Source organism: Parasteatoda tepidariorum, chromosome 5, assembly GCF_982258835.1.
Source record: "Parasteatoda tepidariorum strain Cologne lab strain chromosome 5, Ptep-v5.0, whole genome shotgun sequence".
NCBI classification, from domain to species: domain Eukaryota; kingdom Metazoa; phylum Arthropoda; class Arachnida; order Araneae; family Theridiidae; genus Parasteatoda; species Parasteatoda tepidariorum.
In genome coordinates, this window is record NC_141759.1 from 40753191 (window position 1) to 40772586 (window position 19396).

Here is a 19396-nt window from a genome sequence, read left to right on the forward strand (position 1 = left end):
GTTTTTTAGGCAATAACTTGTAGTTAGGAAAAAACCGCTGATGTAGTTAATTTTTTCATCTTAAAGCTGCTAGTGTTAAATCTACTACTGATTTTATTCGTACAATAAACTCAGAGCTCCTAATTTTCGGAATAGACAAAATACTGGTAGTACGAACGCACCACTTTTATTTTATTTTTAATGGAGGAATTATTCTCAAATAGCTTTATTTATTAACAGATGTAATCCGTTTTTTCCAAATGGTGTTCCGTGGAACAGTGAAAGGGGTTCCGCGTTTTAGTATTTTTTAAACCATCGATTATATTTAGATCCTACCTATGACTTATAATTTGTGTGATCCTTCGGTTGTCTTTGGGAAATTATTTCTGGAAAATGCCAATGAAATAAAAATGGCATTTTTTTAAAAGGAAACATAATATTTCTTATAACAATATATTGAATAATTATGAAAAGAACAAGCATTTATAAAATATTGCAATAGTGTTTCCTATCGTGGTTTTCGAATCAAAATAACAAAATAAAATAGCTAAGTTTTTTAATAAAGAAATATGCTTACCTAATAACCATTTTCAACGCTTAGAGCAATTCTTTTAAAACTTTCACTTCTAAGTACTATAATTCGGCTTATTTTATTAATTTTCAGCTTATGTATGTACACCAAAAACAAACTATCATTCCTCTAATCTAGATACAACCCACGCACTACAAATACACGCACTCTCAGACATAAAAGCAAATTTAAGATTATTAATGATAAAACAACAAAAAAATTTTATTCATCTGATTGCTGAAAAAAAGTTAGAAACTGCTGCTCTGTCTTTCTTGTAGACTTGGACTGAATTATTCACGGAGTTGCGAAAATTCTCGCAAAAAATTGACAGCCTAGAATAAACTATTAATGATATTTTACAATAAGGCACGCAAACAATATTTATTTATTAGAATTATTGCAAGATTATGTAGATAGAATACATACAGGGTGTCCCAAAACGACCGCATAAACTCTGCAAAGCTAGATTCCACGTTGGGAGCACATAGAAATTGCCCAAAGAAGCGTTCCTGTACGATCCATAGTTTACGAGAAAAATACGAAAAACAAAGTATGACGTCACTGCCGGAGCAAGAAAAAAAAAACCCTCTATTGGACATATCAGCAACAGTATTTGCCTGCCCCGACATGCATGGCAGACACTTTGACCATCTGTTGACCATCTGCTTCAAATTGTGCATAATATACTGCTGTTGATATGTTCAATAAAGTGTTTTTTCTTGCACCGGCAGTGATGTTATACTTTGTTTTTCATATTTTTCTCGTACACTATGGATCGTACAGGAACCATAGGCAGTTTTTATGTACTCCCAACGAGGAACCTAGCTGTGCAGAGTTTATGCGGTCGTTTTGGGACACCCTGTATACGATAGCGTGAAACATTCAATAGATTATTATAATGAAACACATTAAATAAATAATATTTCATCCACTTATGACCAAACTTTTAAAATAACATAGATGTGACAACTTTTAATGCTGTCTAAAAAGTAGTTCTTCCCTGAGATTGTTCATTTTTTGATTCATTGGTCACCTTTAAGGTAAATTTTCAATAATTTTGGGGATTGTGGCAACGATACGAGTTGGGGCACCACTTCCTTTTACTATTTTCTGCGGCAATGCTGATATATATGCCCCGTACAGGGGCAGTTCTTTCTTAACGGCAACACTCTCCAAAAGGAACATCCCCTTTGGTAACATGGCAAAATGGCAAGGCAAGTTATCGGCGAAGAATGTTATGGCACTCTCAGGGGACAGTGTATCACTTCCGAGTCCTTTTATATTCCGGTTCTCAGCCAACCAATGGCAGGATTCTGCGGACATACCCGGGTAGTGCATTTGGGTTGCGTCTTCAGCTGTATTAACTGCACCCAGGTATGCAGCATGGTCTTTATATTTCTCTTCCCAACCCGTTCTGATTAAGACAATAGTTCCATTAAGGCTTTGACCAGTGCCGGACTCCCACTCTAGAAAATCTTCAATGTTCACTACGGCGTCTGCATTGAGCTTTGCCCGTTCAGTGATGTCTATTACAGCTGCCGGACCATGAAACTGTGAAACGGGCATTTCGTCTATGTTTATTCCATCTGGCACAATGTGGGAGGGGGCGTCCATGTGAGTACCCGTATGGGAATTCTGAGAATATATCTCTGCTTTAAACCTGGAATAGAAAGAATTATCTTAAGGATTGCTGAACTTAAATTTTTTCAATCATCATAGTGATTTAGCACATTTACCAACGCATACTTAATACTACGGAACAATCTCGTTACTCTATAGAGCTTGCGCAGAGCACATGCACAGAAATGTACGGAATGCCATGTGATAGTGGTAAATCGCTCTGTATCATAATTATTATGCAAAAATGTAGTCGTTGTATAACATTTTAAATATTGTTACAGTTATTTTTATAACAATACTTTAATTGGTGATTATGCCTTGCCATGTGATTTAAATCAGATTTAATTGGATTCCTGTCGGCGAAGTCACACGTATGTGTCGGACTTGATTGGCTTCTCAATCGACAAATGCTAAGATTTACGTACAATGGACGACGCTTGCAGGTATTTAACTGAAGAGTTTAGTGGAAGAATACCGAAGCGACATTCTATTTTATTCAACCACGATAAGTTTATAGGTGCAGAGTGAGCTTAAAGCGAACCCGTAGAGTTCATTCCAGTTAATTAGGGGAAGAATGCCAAGTAGTCGGTGAGACTAAGAATCAGAAAGTAAATCTGGAAAACTTATTTGGTGTATTTTTTTCAACATCGTTTAACAGCAGACCCAAATTTGAATTTACGACTACCAATGTTCAGCTCCGTTGCTCCGTAGCCTTGTATTTATGAACCCAATCCAGAAAACATGGGAACTCCTGGCTCAGTACCCCCAAAGGTTTGGATTAGTTATGGGCACTTGGAAGACTTTTTGGGTGCAGAGAGATTTAACTTGCACGAGTTACCTTTTAATGAGTGAGGATTCTTCGGCCAGCTGCATACGAACTTCATTCTCACGAACACGAGACCAACGACCTACCAGTAAGGCTATTCCGTCTCTATTGTGGCGTATTTTATTTTATTTTATATTTCATAACCATTCTTGAACAGCCGACCCAATTTTGGGTTTAGGACTATTAATGTTCAACTCCGTAACTTCGTAATTTTGAACCCAATTCAGAAGACAATTTATTTAAAGAGCTTTTCACTGTCCAAAAGACCAGTTTAGAATTCTCGCCAAAAGAAATTCGCTCATATTTCTAACGCTATAACTTTCTTAACCCCTTGGGGACGGGTGATTCATAAAAGCATTCGTACAAAATCAGAATCAAGTTGTAATTAAATAAAAAACGGTAACTTAAATGTAGTCGTTGCTGATTTGACAGACTTACTTTGCTTTTACTTTAATTATTGTTAGTTTAATCATATATATAATCAATGTTAATTCAAAGTATAACTAAATAGTTTTATTTTGAACAAAGTAATGGTAAATTAAATAAATCAAACAATTATAACTCCGGTCACAAATAAACTGCTAACGAATAACTTTGGTTGCCAGTTTTATCTTTTTACCCTGATTGCAGTGGCGTGCCAGCCGGGGGGGGGGGGGCAGAGGGGGCAGTCGCCCCCTCTGAAATTTTAGTGAGGGGGCAAACAATATATTTCGCCCCTCCTGAAATTTAAACATTCGAGAAAATAAAATCAAGTAAAATTCCGAGTAAAAAATGGTCAAAAAGTAAAATTTTAGAAAAAAGTAACTTTTTAGTTGAACTTTGTAGCTATTTTCCAAGTAAAAAACCTAATTTTCCTCTGAAATTAAAGTAAGAGGTTATAATAAATATGAAGGCAAGAAATAAATTTAGGTAAAATTGGTAATTTTAGGGAAAAAAAAATTTTTTTTTTTCAATTTTGAAACTATTTTTCAAAAAGAAAACCTTATTGTCTTCTGAAATTTAATAAAAGAGCCTATATTGCGCTTCGCCCCTTCTGAAATTTAGACATTCACAAAAATAAAGTCAATTTAAATTAGTAAACTTAAAGGAAGAAAAAAACATTTTTCAACTTTGAAGCGATTTTCTAAGAAAAAAACTTTATTTAATTCTGAAATTTAAATGAATAGTGAGTAATGTACTTCGCCCCTCTTGAAATTTTGCCATTCGTGAAAATAAAGTTAAGTTAAATGGGCAATTTTAGAAAGAAAAAAAAAGAACCCTTTATCAACTTTAGTTGGGTTTTTTTTTTTTTTTTTTTTTTTTTTTTTTTTTTTTTTTTTTTTTTTTTTTTTTTTAAAGCACTATTTCTCTTCTGAAGTTTAATTGAGTGATATTTAGACATTAGACCCCTTTTGATATTTAGACATTCATGAGAATGAAGTCAAGTTAAATTGATAACTTTAGGAAAAAAAACACTATTTTTTCCCCTTTAAAGCTATTTTCTAAGTAAAAAACTTTATTTACCTCTGAAATTTAATTGAAGGGTAAAAAATGTGCTTCGCCCCTTCTGAAATTTAGCCATTCGTGAAAATAATGTCAAGTTAAATTGATAACTTTAGAAAAAAAGTCCAATTTTTTTTTCTACTTTAAAGTTATTTTCGAAATCAAAAACTTTATTTTACTGGGAATTAAAATTAAGGGAGCGAAAAATGTGCTTCGCCCCTTCTGAAATTTAGCCTTTCGTGAAAATAAAGTTAAATTGGTAATTTTAGAAAAAAAAATTTCAACTTTAAAGTTTTTTTTTTTAAACATTTTTTTCCTCTGAAATTTAATTGAGGGGGCGAATAGTGTTATTAACCACTTCTGAAGTTCGGAAATTCGTGAGAATGAAGTCAAGTTAAATTGGTAACTTTTGAAAAAAAGTACTGTTTTTTTTTCTACTTTAAAGCTATTTTTGAAATTAAAACTTTTATTTTCCTCTGAAATTTAATTGAAAGGCGAATAATTTGCTTTGCCCTTATTGAAATTTAAACATTCGTGAAAATAAAATTAAGTTAAATTGGTAATTTCAGAAAAAAAAAACTGTCTAAAAAACTTTCTTAAGACAAGACTTTTTTTTCACGTATAACTTTCTATATAATTAAAAGAAAATCTCATCCCAACTTCATCTCTTTTGCCCTTTCCTGGCGGAAAGAGTAATAAAATGCAACCTTCACTGATAAAAATTGGTTTCAAAGCCACCCCTGACTTTCAACAATTTCCTTTCCACCCACTTTGGCATATAATTCTGGTGGTCAAACCCCCCACAAAGACAGTTATTTGACTCCTCAAAAACAGCCACCTCATGTTACACACTGTGGGTAAAAATACTTTGCTTCTTAAATTTTCATTTTTATGGCCTTTTGCTCCTTTGTCCTCTTTTTAAAATGTCAGATATCCACAGAAACATATCTTATTTGGATACCTCTTCGTAAATCGTCTCAAACAAGCAATTATCTAGATTTTCTGAGAAAACAGGTGTTTTAAGCTTTTAAGGGATCTAAACTGGGGAGGACTTGTTGACATTTTCTCTGGTCTGGTCTTTTTGTGATGAGACATTTCTTAGACTAACGTAAATAAACGCTCTCTGTTAAATTTTTTTTCAGCTCTTTTAATTACCTAATTTAAGTTATCAATTTCAAAAGAAAGCATATTTTTTTTATTTTGTTTAATTGTTTTAAATTATTTGGTTGGTTTTTTTGTTGTTGTTGTGGTCGTTATTTTTTTTTACATCAGTTTGATAAATCAAATAACAAGGAAACGTAAAATAGATATCGAAGGAGGTAAGCAAATGCTTTCATTTCATTAAATTATTTAATGCTTTAATAATTATGCATTTATGTACTATTTGAATTGTTTCAGATAGTTGTTCGTATATCAAATACATTTAAATAGTACATTAGTTCATGATTTTACCGTTTGTTGTTGGTGTATGGATTAGTTTATGTTACGAATTTAATTTTTTTTAATTGTTAAATAATATTTTGAATTCTTTTTACTTTTAAAAACTTTGTTTTTATTCGAAAATGAAATTCAACCTTTAATTTTTTAAGAAAATCCTAGTCAATAAAAAAATAATAAATAAAGTACCTTGAAATAAAAAATTTGTTTTCGTATTTTTGATTATTCTTTCAACTTTTAGGAGGTACATTTTAATATCGGTTCCTTAAGATCATCAATGCCTTTATTTGATTGAAATTAATTTTCTTCTGCTCTTTTGGCACAAAAGTGATATTCATTGCAGATTAATATTCTAAAAATAAATAAATAAAAATGACCGAAAAACTATTGATTCTAAAAACAGGAAAATAACACGATTGAGAATGCATCATATCAGCTCTGAAAGGTGTTTTTCTTTTTCGAATTTTTCAAATTTACTATTTTATTTTTATCTTATATGATAACTATTATTATATTATGTATATCATATGATTACGTTGAGCAGAACTCTAACACCAAATCTGTTATACATTTACTCTCTCTCATGTGAAATAAACCAATTAAAAAAAAAACATTATACATCAACAATAATTTGTATAAATAAGGATAATTCGTTTAAATAATGATAATTTTTATTTTAATACAAACAAATTAACTACCATTTTTATTTTTAACAATAAAAATGTTAAAAAATTATTCTTTAAAAAAGGTTCATTAAAAATTTTCATAATATTTTATTATTCTCAGTAATAAAAACTTTAATTAAACAAAAAACTTATTTTTAAGAATGGGGCAATATTGGAGGGTAAAACACATTCCGTAACATTGGAGGGGAAAAAATTATCCGCGTAATTTTTGTAGTCTTTTTTTTCTTAATCATAATTTTATAGGATGCTAAAATTGTGTTAATTAACTTTGTGAAACATTTTTTCATGAATATTTCTTCTGAATTTAAAGTATTAATTTTCAAAAATTTTAATGCTGAAATTATAAATGCTGTTGATGGAGATTAAAAAATTAATGCGATCAATACTATTGTAATTCATCATTTCTTAAAAATGTGAATATTTCTCTTTATCAATTGAATATTTTTATTTTCCGTTTTAAACATGACAATTACGACTTAAATCCAGATAAATTAAACTGGAACAATATGAGAAAAATACTACACATAAAACTACTTAAATTTCATTTATTTTTCCGCATTTTGTGTTATATTATATGTTATATATGAATTATGTGTTATATATGTTATATATATGTTATTGTGTTATATTTTTGTTTATTTTATTTTTCTCTTTAAAAATCCGAAGCAAATAAAATTCATTGTCAAGACAAGCCATTAAAAAGAATTTTTTATTTAGGAAAAAAGCTATATAACCTTTTTCTTTGGCATTATATTTGCTTTGGAATTTCAAATAAATAAATAGTTCCCTGTCATGATAGTTTACTCATATATGACGTCGCGAATATATATATTTACATGCCTTTCTGATCAGAAGTTTCAATAGGCAAATTATTCAAAAAAGAATCTTCTTTAAAATATAGCCATATTTTTAGGTCCCTGTACACACTGGAGTAACGTAACTTTATTTTTAGCTCGATGTTAATTATATAACTGCTGAATATTTTTTTTATAGTGGCATTTTAAAAGGAGAGCATATGTGACACATAAAACCGTAAAATTCCATCCAATTTCTATAAAACGTGTCGAAAATTTTTAATTTGAAATCAATAAGTAATTTCATTTTTTATAACTATATATTAAACAGATTCAAGAAGTTTTATGAAATTGACACTTCATGACTTGCATTATAATTAGCTTGTTGACTAGGGATACTTTATTTAAGACTTTTTATGATTACTTTATTTATTTAATTTTAAGTTATGAGCTTCCATTGCCCATAAGTGATATATGCGCCAGTTTTATAAACTTAATTTATACAACAATACAGATATTTACTAAAATTGTCCGAAAAATTAAATTTAAAAATAATAATAAAGTAATAACTTAGTTAATTAAATTAGCTCCAACTGTTATTATTCTTTTTTTAATTTTACAATATCATTTAATCTAATACGTCATATGGTAACCATATTATATATAGACAGAGCTATACTTTCTTCAAAGTTTACATTTTATATTAAATCCATTTTTTTTTAATTCTATAAAACCTTCGAAATACAATTTTCAGTGTCTGACCTGTTAATTCCATCATACCTGTCTTTCTGTATACCGGATAATAATAATAATCTGAATCAAAATATTTTGGTTTTATTTGATGGCCTGTAGCCTTAATAGCTTTGTTTAAAAAAAATTTCTTTGATAGACAATATCAATGAAACTTTGGCGTTAAGATTGTTGTTGTTATAAGATTGTTGTTTCATCAATTAACATAAATAACGCACGTCGCATGTCGCTTTTATCATCAGTTCTCAAATTCATTTTATCCAATTTTAAAAGTTTTATAACTAATTTGTTTCTCGTTTAGTTTGCGTAACATAATAAAACTATAACCTATAGTTCAATTAAAAATTAACTTCAGAAATTTTTTTAGAATTTTGAAATTTATGTACAAAAAAAGAAGTTATTTCTTATAAAATAATTTCAGAAAGCTAAAAATATGCAAAAATGAATATAGAAGTATGCACCAAAGAAAAAAATGGGATAATTTATTTTAAGATTTCGTCTGAAAGAGAAAAAAGAAGTCCCTGGGCAAAGTAGAAATCGGGAGCCATCAGCGATTTTATAGTTAATACATTCAATGTCAATTTCTCTTCTACTAATCAATTTTCAGGATCTCTTAAAACGAAAATCTTCGCTTAAGTTCCAATTGTTCATGCGATTTCCTGACAATTTTGAGGAATCTCAACCAAAATTATTAACTGTAGCATTTAGAAGAAGCAAACACATATTCATCGTCGACATTGACACCCAAATCTTAAAAAAAAGTTTAAAACATTGCTCAATTCTATAAAGAATTATTAAAATAATTGAATATCCATTTAGTAGTAAATTATATTTAGTTTTTTTTGCATCACATTATTTTTACTAGAAAAGCGATAAAAACAAAGTTAAAAGAAAGCTATTGTCTTTTCATATTCTAATTGGTCAGTTAAATGTGAAAATTTACGGAACATGTACAGAAACGGCTAATCCGTTCAAACACAAATTATTATTTTGTTCAAATTTAAAAGTTACTTCGTTACTTGAGTGGTGAGGTTTAGCACTTTCTTGTAATATCTCGCATGCTCACACACTTTTAATTTTTGATTCAGTGCAGTGCAGGTAATAATTATTTATGTACGTGAACTAGCGAGAGGCTAAAGTTTTCGATTTTGTAGCAAAATCAAACAATGTATTGAGCGTAAATAAATAAATAAACAAAGCGAGCACTCTTAGATCAAACAATCGCATTTTCATAGGACTCAATTCGGATAGTTCGGGAACCTGACTTTAAATATGCGAAATAATTAGTGTAAGGGTCGACGATTTTAAGAGTCAAGAAATTTCCCCCACGAAAACGTACTTGCTTTGAATAAACTTTTTCAATCAACGTATGCAGGGCCGGGATAGCCTGGTCGGTAGGGCGCTGGGCCCATATCCAAGAGGTCGTTGGTTCGATCCTCGCCGGCCGAAGACTCCCCGTGTAGTATATGGTGACTGATGCACGTTAAATCTGTCGAGTCTCAAAGTCCTCCATGTTCCCACAACAAATCAATACCTCTGGGGGTACTGATCCAGGAGTTTCCTTGTCTTCTGGATTGGTTCAAAATTACAAGGCTACGGAGTTGAACGTAAGTAGTCGTAAACCCATGAAATTGGGTCGGCTGTTCAACGACGGTTATAAAATAAAATAAAATCAACGTATGCAGATTCTTGACCCTTAAAATAATGGGATAGCTGTAATCTGGAAGGAAAAAAAACAGTTCGACAATTTAGTCAGAGCAGTTAGAGCCATCTTATGTTTGCGATTTGAATATTTTTGTTATGCACAGGGCTGACGATTCTAAGGTTGTTCAGTGATGATCAGTAATCTTTTAATTTATTCCTTTTTTTTGTGCGTCAGACATAGTTTAATGCATTTTTTGCAGGTATACCTGGCTCAGTAATTACGATTTTTGTCTGACATTATTTACTTTCTATATTTAGTCATGTAGTATTGAAATGCTTTTTCCGAACATTTTAATTTTCAAACTTCGTAGTTTACTTTGATTATTTGTCAGTTATTTTTAAAAATAATTTTTTTTCGAATTTTTATTTTCTCTATAATAATTTCTATTCCTCTGTCCTTGTTATTTTTCAAACATTTTTAAGCTAAATGGGAATTTTTGTGATTAATTTTGTGACCAGTAACTTTATTCTCATTAATAAAATAATAAGTCTTAATAAAAACTATGTTATAATACAAAAATTTTTTAATAAGTACAGCAAATTTTTCAGATTTAGTCTTTGTTTAGTTGTAATAATTTTTTTAGATTTCATTTTTATCGGATTTTTGCTTTTACGCTTATGTTAATGATATTTTTGTTAATTGTTTGCTCTATATTTTGTTAGAACATTTTAAATTCTTTAAATATATTTCATTCAATTTATACTTGAAAATTTTTAAATATTTTAAAAGTATATAACATAATTTCCCAATATCATTTGGTTTTTCGAAAGATTCTTTGAAATTTCCATTAGTCTTTTTCGCTCTACAATTTTGTTTCGAATAGCTATAATTCAAAAATTAATATTGCATTGTTAAGTTAAAAAAGCACGTAGCCTCCAATATACAATAAAATTTTTGGTTATAATTTTATAATGTGTTTAGATTATACTTCTGTAAATAAGAAACATATTTAAATATGGCGAGCTGGAAATTAATTCCTTCATTGGTTTTAATTTTTTCATCCCTAGTCCTTTATCATGAAAACTTAATATGATAAAGTTAATTCTACTTTATTAAATTACTGCATATTTATATGTTTAAAATTGTATTTTTTTTTCTTTGTATACATTTCAAGCTTTACCTTGGAATTAACCAGAAAAATCAGAAGACTTGTTAAAATTCAAAGTCATTTTAAAATAAGATTTAATTTTAGAAATCAATCTCTTTTACTCCTTCATTTATTTTAATGTTTTTATACCTTGTGCTTATCATTAAAATTATGATAAAGTTAATTTTCCATTTTTTTGTAAACTGAAAATTTATATTCATGATTAAATTCAAATCTATGCTAGAATCAAAATTTAAATAACAAGTTATTTTTAATCCAATATGTTTTTGAGGAGCGAAAAACCATTCTATGTCATTATTATTAAAATGTATCGACAAAATGTATTGCTCAGCATTAACAAGTTTAAAGGAGTAAAATTACAAAATTCATTAATTAAATTTTTTACATTTTAATACACTTTTTTTCTTTTTAATTAGTTTCGGATTGATAAATCATTTTTTGTTAACTAAATTGGTGTGGATGTAATAGTTAAATCATCGTCGTCATAAACAACTGAAATAGTTTAGATAATTACAATTAGACAAATTACAATATTAAAATAATACAACTAACTTTAAAATATTAAATCAAGCAAAGCTTATGACTTTGCATTGGCTCGCCCCCCCCCCCCCCAGTCAAAAAAAAGTTGGCACGCCACTGCCTGATTGATACGGTTTTATGCTGGCACGTATTTGTGACAGTCGGCACGAATGGGTTAAGCTTTCCCGCCGCCCGTCAACTTGTCGTGGTTGAATAATAAAAATGCGACGATTTTTGGTTTCAAACTTAATTTCGACAAATGTATACATACAGCTTTTTTTTTTTACTGTCAGGTCATTAAATAAGAGTTCCTAGACAAAACCTTAATGTAAAAAAAAAAGAGAAAAAAAAGTGGTTAACACGTTGAGCGCCGCGTCAGCCATCGGTGGCTGATACTGGACTTTCAATTTAGGCTGCGTCAGTCACCGGTGGCTGACACTGAAATTGCATTTAGACCGCGTCAACCACCGGTGACTGACACTGGAATTACATTTAGGCCGCGTCAACCACCGGTGGCTGACACTGGAATTACATTTAGGCCGCGTCAACCACCGGTGGCTGACACTGAAATTACATTTAAGCAGCGTCAACCGCCGGTGGCTGACTCTGACCTTTCACATAGGCCGCGAAAAACAGCTGGCTGACAGCGTATAACATGATATAGAACTATAAAATTTACACTCTTTTATGGAATTGCAGAAATTTTATTCAAAATTTACTTACTTATTGTGATTCTTGGTTTAATAAATTCAATTTAGTAGATTTTTATCCTCTACTATTTTTACATAATTCGCAGGCTTATATAATTCACCACTTTTTTCAGATATGTCGTGATAAACCTTCTAAAAAAATAGCAAAATCTGTCTAATATTTGCAAATTTAGTTTGTAGTTAATTACCGTAGCCAGATGGGCAAGCCATGTAAAATTAGAGTGATGTTCAACGTGTTAATATCAAATTTGTGTCTGACTTAATTCTGAAATCGTGTAATGAATGTTTTCTACCTTCATATTTTTCACAAAATTATCTTTACATAATTTATATATATATACATAATTTAATTATATATAATATTATAATTTTTTTATGTCTTTATCATTTTACACTAATTATTTACAGTACTATTTTAACGCAATTGTTTACGCTAACCAACGTTCGCCGTCTAAATCCCGGATTATGTATCATAGCTGCCAACTCTTCCGGTTTTTCCGGAAGATTTTAATTTCGTATTTAAAGTGGTACCGAAACTCATATCATGCCATTAGACTTTTTGAATTATAATAATAATTATAAATGAGTTTGACCACCACTACATGTAAATAATTACAACAAATATATAAAAAGCATACTAATTTTTACGTTAGCGGATTTTTACCTAATGAAAATATAAATATATTATGGAGTAAGATTGTTTTTTTTTTTTTTGGAGTAAGATTGTTTTTCGATGATTGTTTTGCTACCACTTGAAATATCCATTCTCAGAAAGAGTAAAAGTTGGCAGGTATGAAGTATGTAATGGTTTCGGACAGAGAGCCTCCCTTCGCCTTACAATAAAAAATACTTATCAGTTCTATCGGTAACTATGAAGGAAACACATCACCAAACACCAAATAGTACTCTTATTGTATTCTATTGAAATTTTGAGTTTTTATTATCATTGGTAATTTTTTTATTTTACATGACAATATACGCATGACACGCATATGAATCTTAATAGAAAATACCCAATAAATAAATTGTGTAATTTTAAGGCGAAAATCTGTGAACTCCAGCAGAAAATGATTGAAAGGGCCCTGTAAAATATTTTGCCCAAGTCCCCGCAAGGTCTAACGACGGTGCTGGAATAATTTCGTAATTCTCAAATGAAAGCTAAATTTAAGTATTTTTCTATAGTCTTGAAAAAAATCTTAGCTCAAATTCGTTTGTTTTTTCCAGGTCGTGAGAACCCCATACCTGCCAACTTTTAATCCCTTCCATTATCATTTTTCCCAGTGGTATTAAAACTTCAATTTTAAGTGAAAAAATACGTTGTATTTGAGAAAACTTAAGTTGACTACCATGATACATACCTGCCAACTCTCCCGTATTTAAACGGAGATTTTATTTTCGTATTTAAAGTGGTAGTAAATATATACTATTTTTTCTTTTATAAATTAAATTTTTAAATGATTTTGATCACCACTATTCTTACAAAAATTAAGCTTATATATTAATATGCGTTACTATCATGGATGTCAGCTGATGTTTCTTCAAACACAAGGTATTTTTTTTGCTTACAATTGAAATTTTAATTCCATTTTACTACCACTGGGAAAAATCGTAATGGAAGGGATCAAAAGTTGGCAGGTATGCATGATAGTAACGCATATTAATATATATGTACTTAATTTTTGTAAGAATAGTGGTGATCAAAATCATTTAAAAATTAAGGTTATAAAAGAAAAAAAATAGTATATAATTACTACCACTTTAAATATGAAAATAAAATCTTCCGGAAAATCCGGAAGAGTTGGCTCTCCGGAAGATTTTATTTTCATATTTAAAGTGGTAGTAAGTATATACTATATTTTCCTTTATAAACTTAATTTTTAGATGATTTTGATCACCCCTATTCTTAAAAAAATTAAGCACATATATTAATATGCGTTACTATCATGATTGTTAACTTAAGATTTCTCAAATACAACGTATTAGTTTGCGTAAAATTGAAGTTTTAATTCTATTTTAATACCACTGGGAAAAATGATAATGGAAGGGATTAAAAGTTGGCAGGTATGTAATATATGATAGAAGTCATTGCTTTTTTAAATACTTGCTGTTTCACAAATCATATTGATTTGTCATATATTCTATGTATGTTTATTTAAATGTAGTGGTGGTTAAGATCATTTTAAATTTAATTTATAAATACAAGTAGTAAATCGAAAGTATACATTTTACTGTTATTTTAAATATAAAATTAAAATTTTGCTCAAAAGTGATGTATTCAGACTAGTTGACGGCAATCTTTATCACTTTTCTATCTTTATTTTAGGCAAGAAATCCTTTTCATTAGTTTACTAAATCAGTTTTTAATAGCTTTTACTTATATCTATTTCTATTTTAACTATTATTTATTTATCTACCATAAGAAACCCAAGATTTAAAATAAGTTTGCTCGAATTGTAGTTTTAGTACTACCCTGATGATAAATAAAACATGGCTTAAAACTCACCATAAACCATCAAAGTCGTCAGAACTTGAGTTCATTAATTGATCTATCTGGAAGAATTTTCGAAATCCCGGAAACACCATTTCCTTTTCTTCAAAAGTATGTGTCAAATCCAAATAGCGTATAGTTGTGGGCATTGCATTTATGAACCCTACCAAACTTAGAGCGAAAACCAAAATCGGAGACATTTTATTTTCACAATACTATTTCTCAAAACGAAATGATAGAGTTAAAACTCTTATTGAGAAAACATGTTTTGATCAAATTGTTTCAAAATAAATATTTTATATTTCAAACTTAATGAAAACTTCTCTAATCGCAAAAAAGACCTCCACCAAACACTTTCTAATTTACTTGGCGATGAAAGTTTGTGATTTGATTGATGATATTTAATATAAACAAGCTTTTTTTTCGTCAATAAAGATAAGAATAAAAATCTAGAAGTCGTGAAAGGATTTTTCCTTTATATAACAAAAAATTATATAATTAGTATAATTTTTTTCCTTTTCTTTAATGTTGAATTTAATTTTTAAAATAAAATTACTGTATGCCTAACATTACTACATGCCTTATCTATATGTCTAATAATATAAACAATTCAATCGCTATTAATTTTTCTTCGGTTCGTTCGTTGAAGTGGAATTGGGCGTTTGAGGCCTCACGACCCTTTTCCCATTCATCCTCAAATTAGACAAAGAAACATACATGACAAAAATAAAGTTTTGGACGCAAAAGGGAGTTTGTGAGAGAAAAAAAAATTATTAGGTAATAACAAATTTACAAATAATAAAAAAGTACATGAAAAAAGGTAAAATTAAAGTATTTACAATGAGAAAATAAAAACTAATGAATATTTACAGTTTGGGAATATATTCAAAAGGGGGAAGGGGCGAGTTAAAGGTATGAGTGCAGGTAAGTGTGGCTCTGTTAACCCTTTCGCGCCGACCGTCACAAATACGTGACAGCATAAAACCGTATCAACCAGGGTAAAAAGATAAAACTGGTAATCAAAGTATTTCTTTAGCAGTTTATTTGTGGGTGGAGTTATAATTGTTTGATTTATTTAATTCACCATTACTTTGTTCAAAATAAAACTATTTAATTATACTTTCAATTAACATTGATTATATATATGATTAAACAAACAGTAATTAAAGTAAAAGCAAAGTAAGTCTGTCAAATTAGCAACGACTACATTTAAGTTACCGTTTTTTATTTAATTACAACTTGATTCTTATTTTGTACAAATGCTGGTAGTAACATCTTTTCAGTTATAGCTAGTTTTCGGGTGGAGTTTACTTATTCTTTTTTTAAACTATTCAACAATATCTACTTTATCTTGGAAAAAGAAGCAGTTTTACATATATGCTTTATAAAAAGAATCTCGATAGTTCAACATATTTTATTTTTTTCGAAAAAAATGCTGGAATGAAATATCTATACGTACCAGTCTTTTCTCTTTTCCGCCAATGAAGCCAAGGGGGGAGGCGAGGGAGTGCAGATGCAGTCCAAACCCTTGTATATATTGTAAATAATTTTTCCGTTCTATTATCTTTCGTATTATCATCCTTATTTAATGTTTTATATGTATTTTGCGATTTATATTATATAACCCAGTTCAATTTTGTTAACTCATGTACTATGCGATTTCTTAATCATACGATTATATGACGCTCCCCCTTCCCTTCCTCCTCCTTTTTAACCGAGATGAAAGAGCAGATAGCCTTTTCAGGCTAGGTACTCTGAAATAATTTAATAGTTACAGTTACAGATCCGATCCCAAGGGGCAGCTTAATTTTTCCTCCGGGGGAAAAAGCAATTCAATTAAAAAATTTGGTAGTTATGGATATTTTATTACTCCCGAAAAAAAGTTAAAAATGAAATTTGTTTGCTACCAGTCTTTATTTTATTCCATCTTGATACATGTATGGACTTTTGCCAATGGGTTCATTAAAGTAAATGAGCATTCAAACAGCTAGATGCCTATTTCAAGTTATAGTACAGCGGACTACTTAACCCTTTAATGGGCACTTTATTTCTAGTAAAGGTAAATTACAGTATTTTTAAAATTGAAATTGTTTTAAGAACAGTAACTGATATATATATAAAAAAAAATTCATTTAGTTTATAAAAAGGCCATTTTCTTGGTGGTAAATATATTTAACATGACCTATTAGGAACTTACTGACTTTTATTTTTCTTTATTTACAAAATAAATTCCTTAAATGCTACAAACTTCAAAAGGAATTATGTATTTTATAACTTTTATACGTTTTTTAAAAGTGACAAATGGTTACCAATTTTATTCAAACTCACTTCAAGAAAGCTGAAGTTATTGAAAAATGGAAACCTAAATTAAAAGTGGTAAAACGTGGTGGTAAGTATACTTACCACAGCCTTAAAAAGGGTTAATTGTTGATCATTCTCAACTCCTTTTTCCTGTCACATTCTCATTGTTTTTCCACAATGGCAAAGTGCCATTTTTCTCTCTACTTCAATTAGAATTTCTCCCCTTAGAGTAGAGTAGAACTTCCCCCTTACTCCAAAGTATTCTAATATAAAGTTCCTTTTCCTTGGCATTATATATTTGCATTCGTAATCTATAGGATGATAATGCATTAGAGAAAGTTACTCCAAAGTAAGACCAATATATAAAATAAAAAAAATTCCGGGGCATTACGTGTATTTTTAATCCATAGGATAATATTGCATAAGAGAAAGTTACTCATAAGTAACCCAATATAAAATTTCTTTTCAGAAGAATTAAATATTTTTAATCCATAGGAAATAATGTATAAGTAAAAATTACTCCTCAGTTATCCAGGATAAAATTTCTTTTCGGAAGCGTTATCTTCATAACATTTAAATTATTTCTCTGCCCACCCTTCATTGAAACCTTCTCAATGGTTCGTATGAACTATTCTCTGCATTTAAAGTTTTAGGGTTTTATGTAACTTGATCAATAGCTTCTCATACTGATGGAATTATAAGAAACGCTACTGCGCTTAAGTGCAACTTGAAATAGGGACATGATTTCAAACAAGACTTCTAGAACTCCGTGCAAAAAGGTAGATATGTTACGTTACATTCCAAAAGATGCGCTATAAATATTGCATGTTCAATCAAATGCTTAAGCACAAATTGTTCCAAAGTAACTCAATGTAAATTTTCTTTCCCTAGGCATTATGAGTATTTTTAATCGATAGGATAATAATGCATAAGAATAAGGATAATAATGCATAATTTTAGGTATCTCGAATTTTTTCTCCTGTCCCTTCAACTTCAAGATATCGAGGTTTGACTGTATTTAGATTAATTTCTTTGTTCACGTCTCACTGAAATCTTCTCAACGGTTTACGTGAATTATTCTCTGCATTTAAAATTTTAGAGTTGAATGTAACTTAATAGTTTCTGATACTGAGTAAGTAATGCTATTGTGTTTGAAAGCTTGTTGAAATAAGGACACGATTTCAAAGTTTATGAAACTTAGTGCAAAAAAATCGATTTGTGACGTTACTTTCCAGAAGATTCGTTATGGATACTGCACTTTCAATCCATCGAATAATAATGCATAAGTAAATATTGTTCCAATGAAACCCAATATAAAATTTCTCTTCAGAGGTATAATTTTCCAAACTGTAAGTTTAATTTCTCTCTCTGTGCTTCGTTGAAACATTCTCATTAGCTTATATGAATTGTTCTCTGGATTCAAAGTTTTAGCGTTCGAAATAATTTGATCAGCAGCTTCTGATACCAAAGATGCAGATATTGTTAGAATTAGAAGGAATGCAGCAGCATTAAATGTCATTAGAAAGAGGGTGAATATTTGATACCCGATTTTCGAAACTCTGTTCAAAATGGTGGATAACGTAATATACATTCCAATATAATCGTACGCCAAAAACAGAAAAACTAATTGCGACATATGATTATCAATGTTTATCACTAAATCAAATAAGTAATCATGCATTTTAAGAAGTTTCTTGAAGTTCAAATCAGTTTTATTTATTAAAATCGAGTTCAATTTAGATATTTTTTTCCTTAATTGGTAACAAACAATCGTATAATACATGGTAAATGTTGTCAGAGGTTGAAAAATTACGAATACGTTATATACATTCTGAAGAATATCAGCAATTAAGTTAAGAACAGGGTTTTCGAATAGATTTAAGAAATTAGTTCTATAGTAGGACTCGGTATCAAAATATTTCAGGAATATTGAACAGTTCAAGGTTAGGCTAAGAATAAACCATATGCATAGTATCGGTCTCATTTCATGTCGAATAGGCAACTTAATTAAGCAATTAGTTATTTTTTTAATGTCATTATATTTCATTATCAGTACTGCTCGAAATATTATTAACGTAACAATCAAAATGAAAGGCAGAGTTTCCGAAAGATTTCCATGATTAGTTTTAATAATTTTAATATTTGTGATTATAAATGCGACTAGAAAAATGTTGATTATGGCAACAAAAACCTTTTTTGCATAATTTCCTCGCTTTTTGAAAACACATAAAGTAGGAATTGCACTTATCCAAAATAAAAAGTGTATAAATCGATAGATTTTCTCTGCTTGAGAAGGAATACGCTTGAAAAGTGGTTTAGGTTTAACCTTTTGAAATCGGTGTAATTTATACATGCTATTTAAATCAATGAAGCATTAACTTGAACTAAGCTACTGCACAGAAAACCTGTTCTCGAAGAGG

The 19396-nt window shown here is 29.7% G+C and overlaps 1 protein-coding gene across 1 annotated transcript; it reads right to left on the bottom strand.

Annotated features, from left to right (window-relative positions):
* Window positions 1-1426: 1426 nt before the first annotated feature.
* LOC107438383 (uncharacterized) lies at window positions 1427-15034 on the bottom strand. Its single transcript, XM_071185662.2, has 2 exons — window positions 14691-15034; window positions 1427-2210 (listed from the first exon to the last, which is right to left on the bottom strand). The coding sequence occupies exons 1-2, from the start codon at window positions 14873-14875 to the stop codon at window positions 1586-1588; spliced, it is 810 nt and encodes a 269-aa protein (XP_071041763.1). The 5' UTR covers window positions 14876-15034; the 3' UTR covers window positions 1427-1585.
* Between the last annotated feature and the right edge of the window lie 4362 nt (window positions 15035-19396).

Bases quoted from the DNA above. Each gene is read 5' to 3' on its own strand.
- LOC107438383 (XM_071185662.2), bottom strand. From the start codon at position 14,875: ATGTCTCCGATTTTGGTTTTCGCTCTAAGTTTGGTAGGGTTCATAAAT. The intron at 2,211-14,690 runs GTGAGTTTTAAG...TTTCTATTCCAG, and splicing joins GACGACTTTGATGGTTTATG to GTTTAAAGCAGAGATATATT.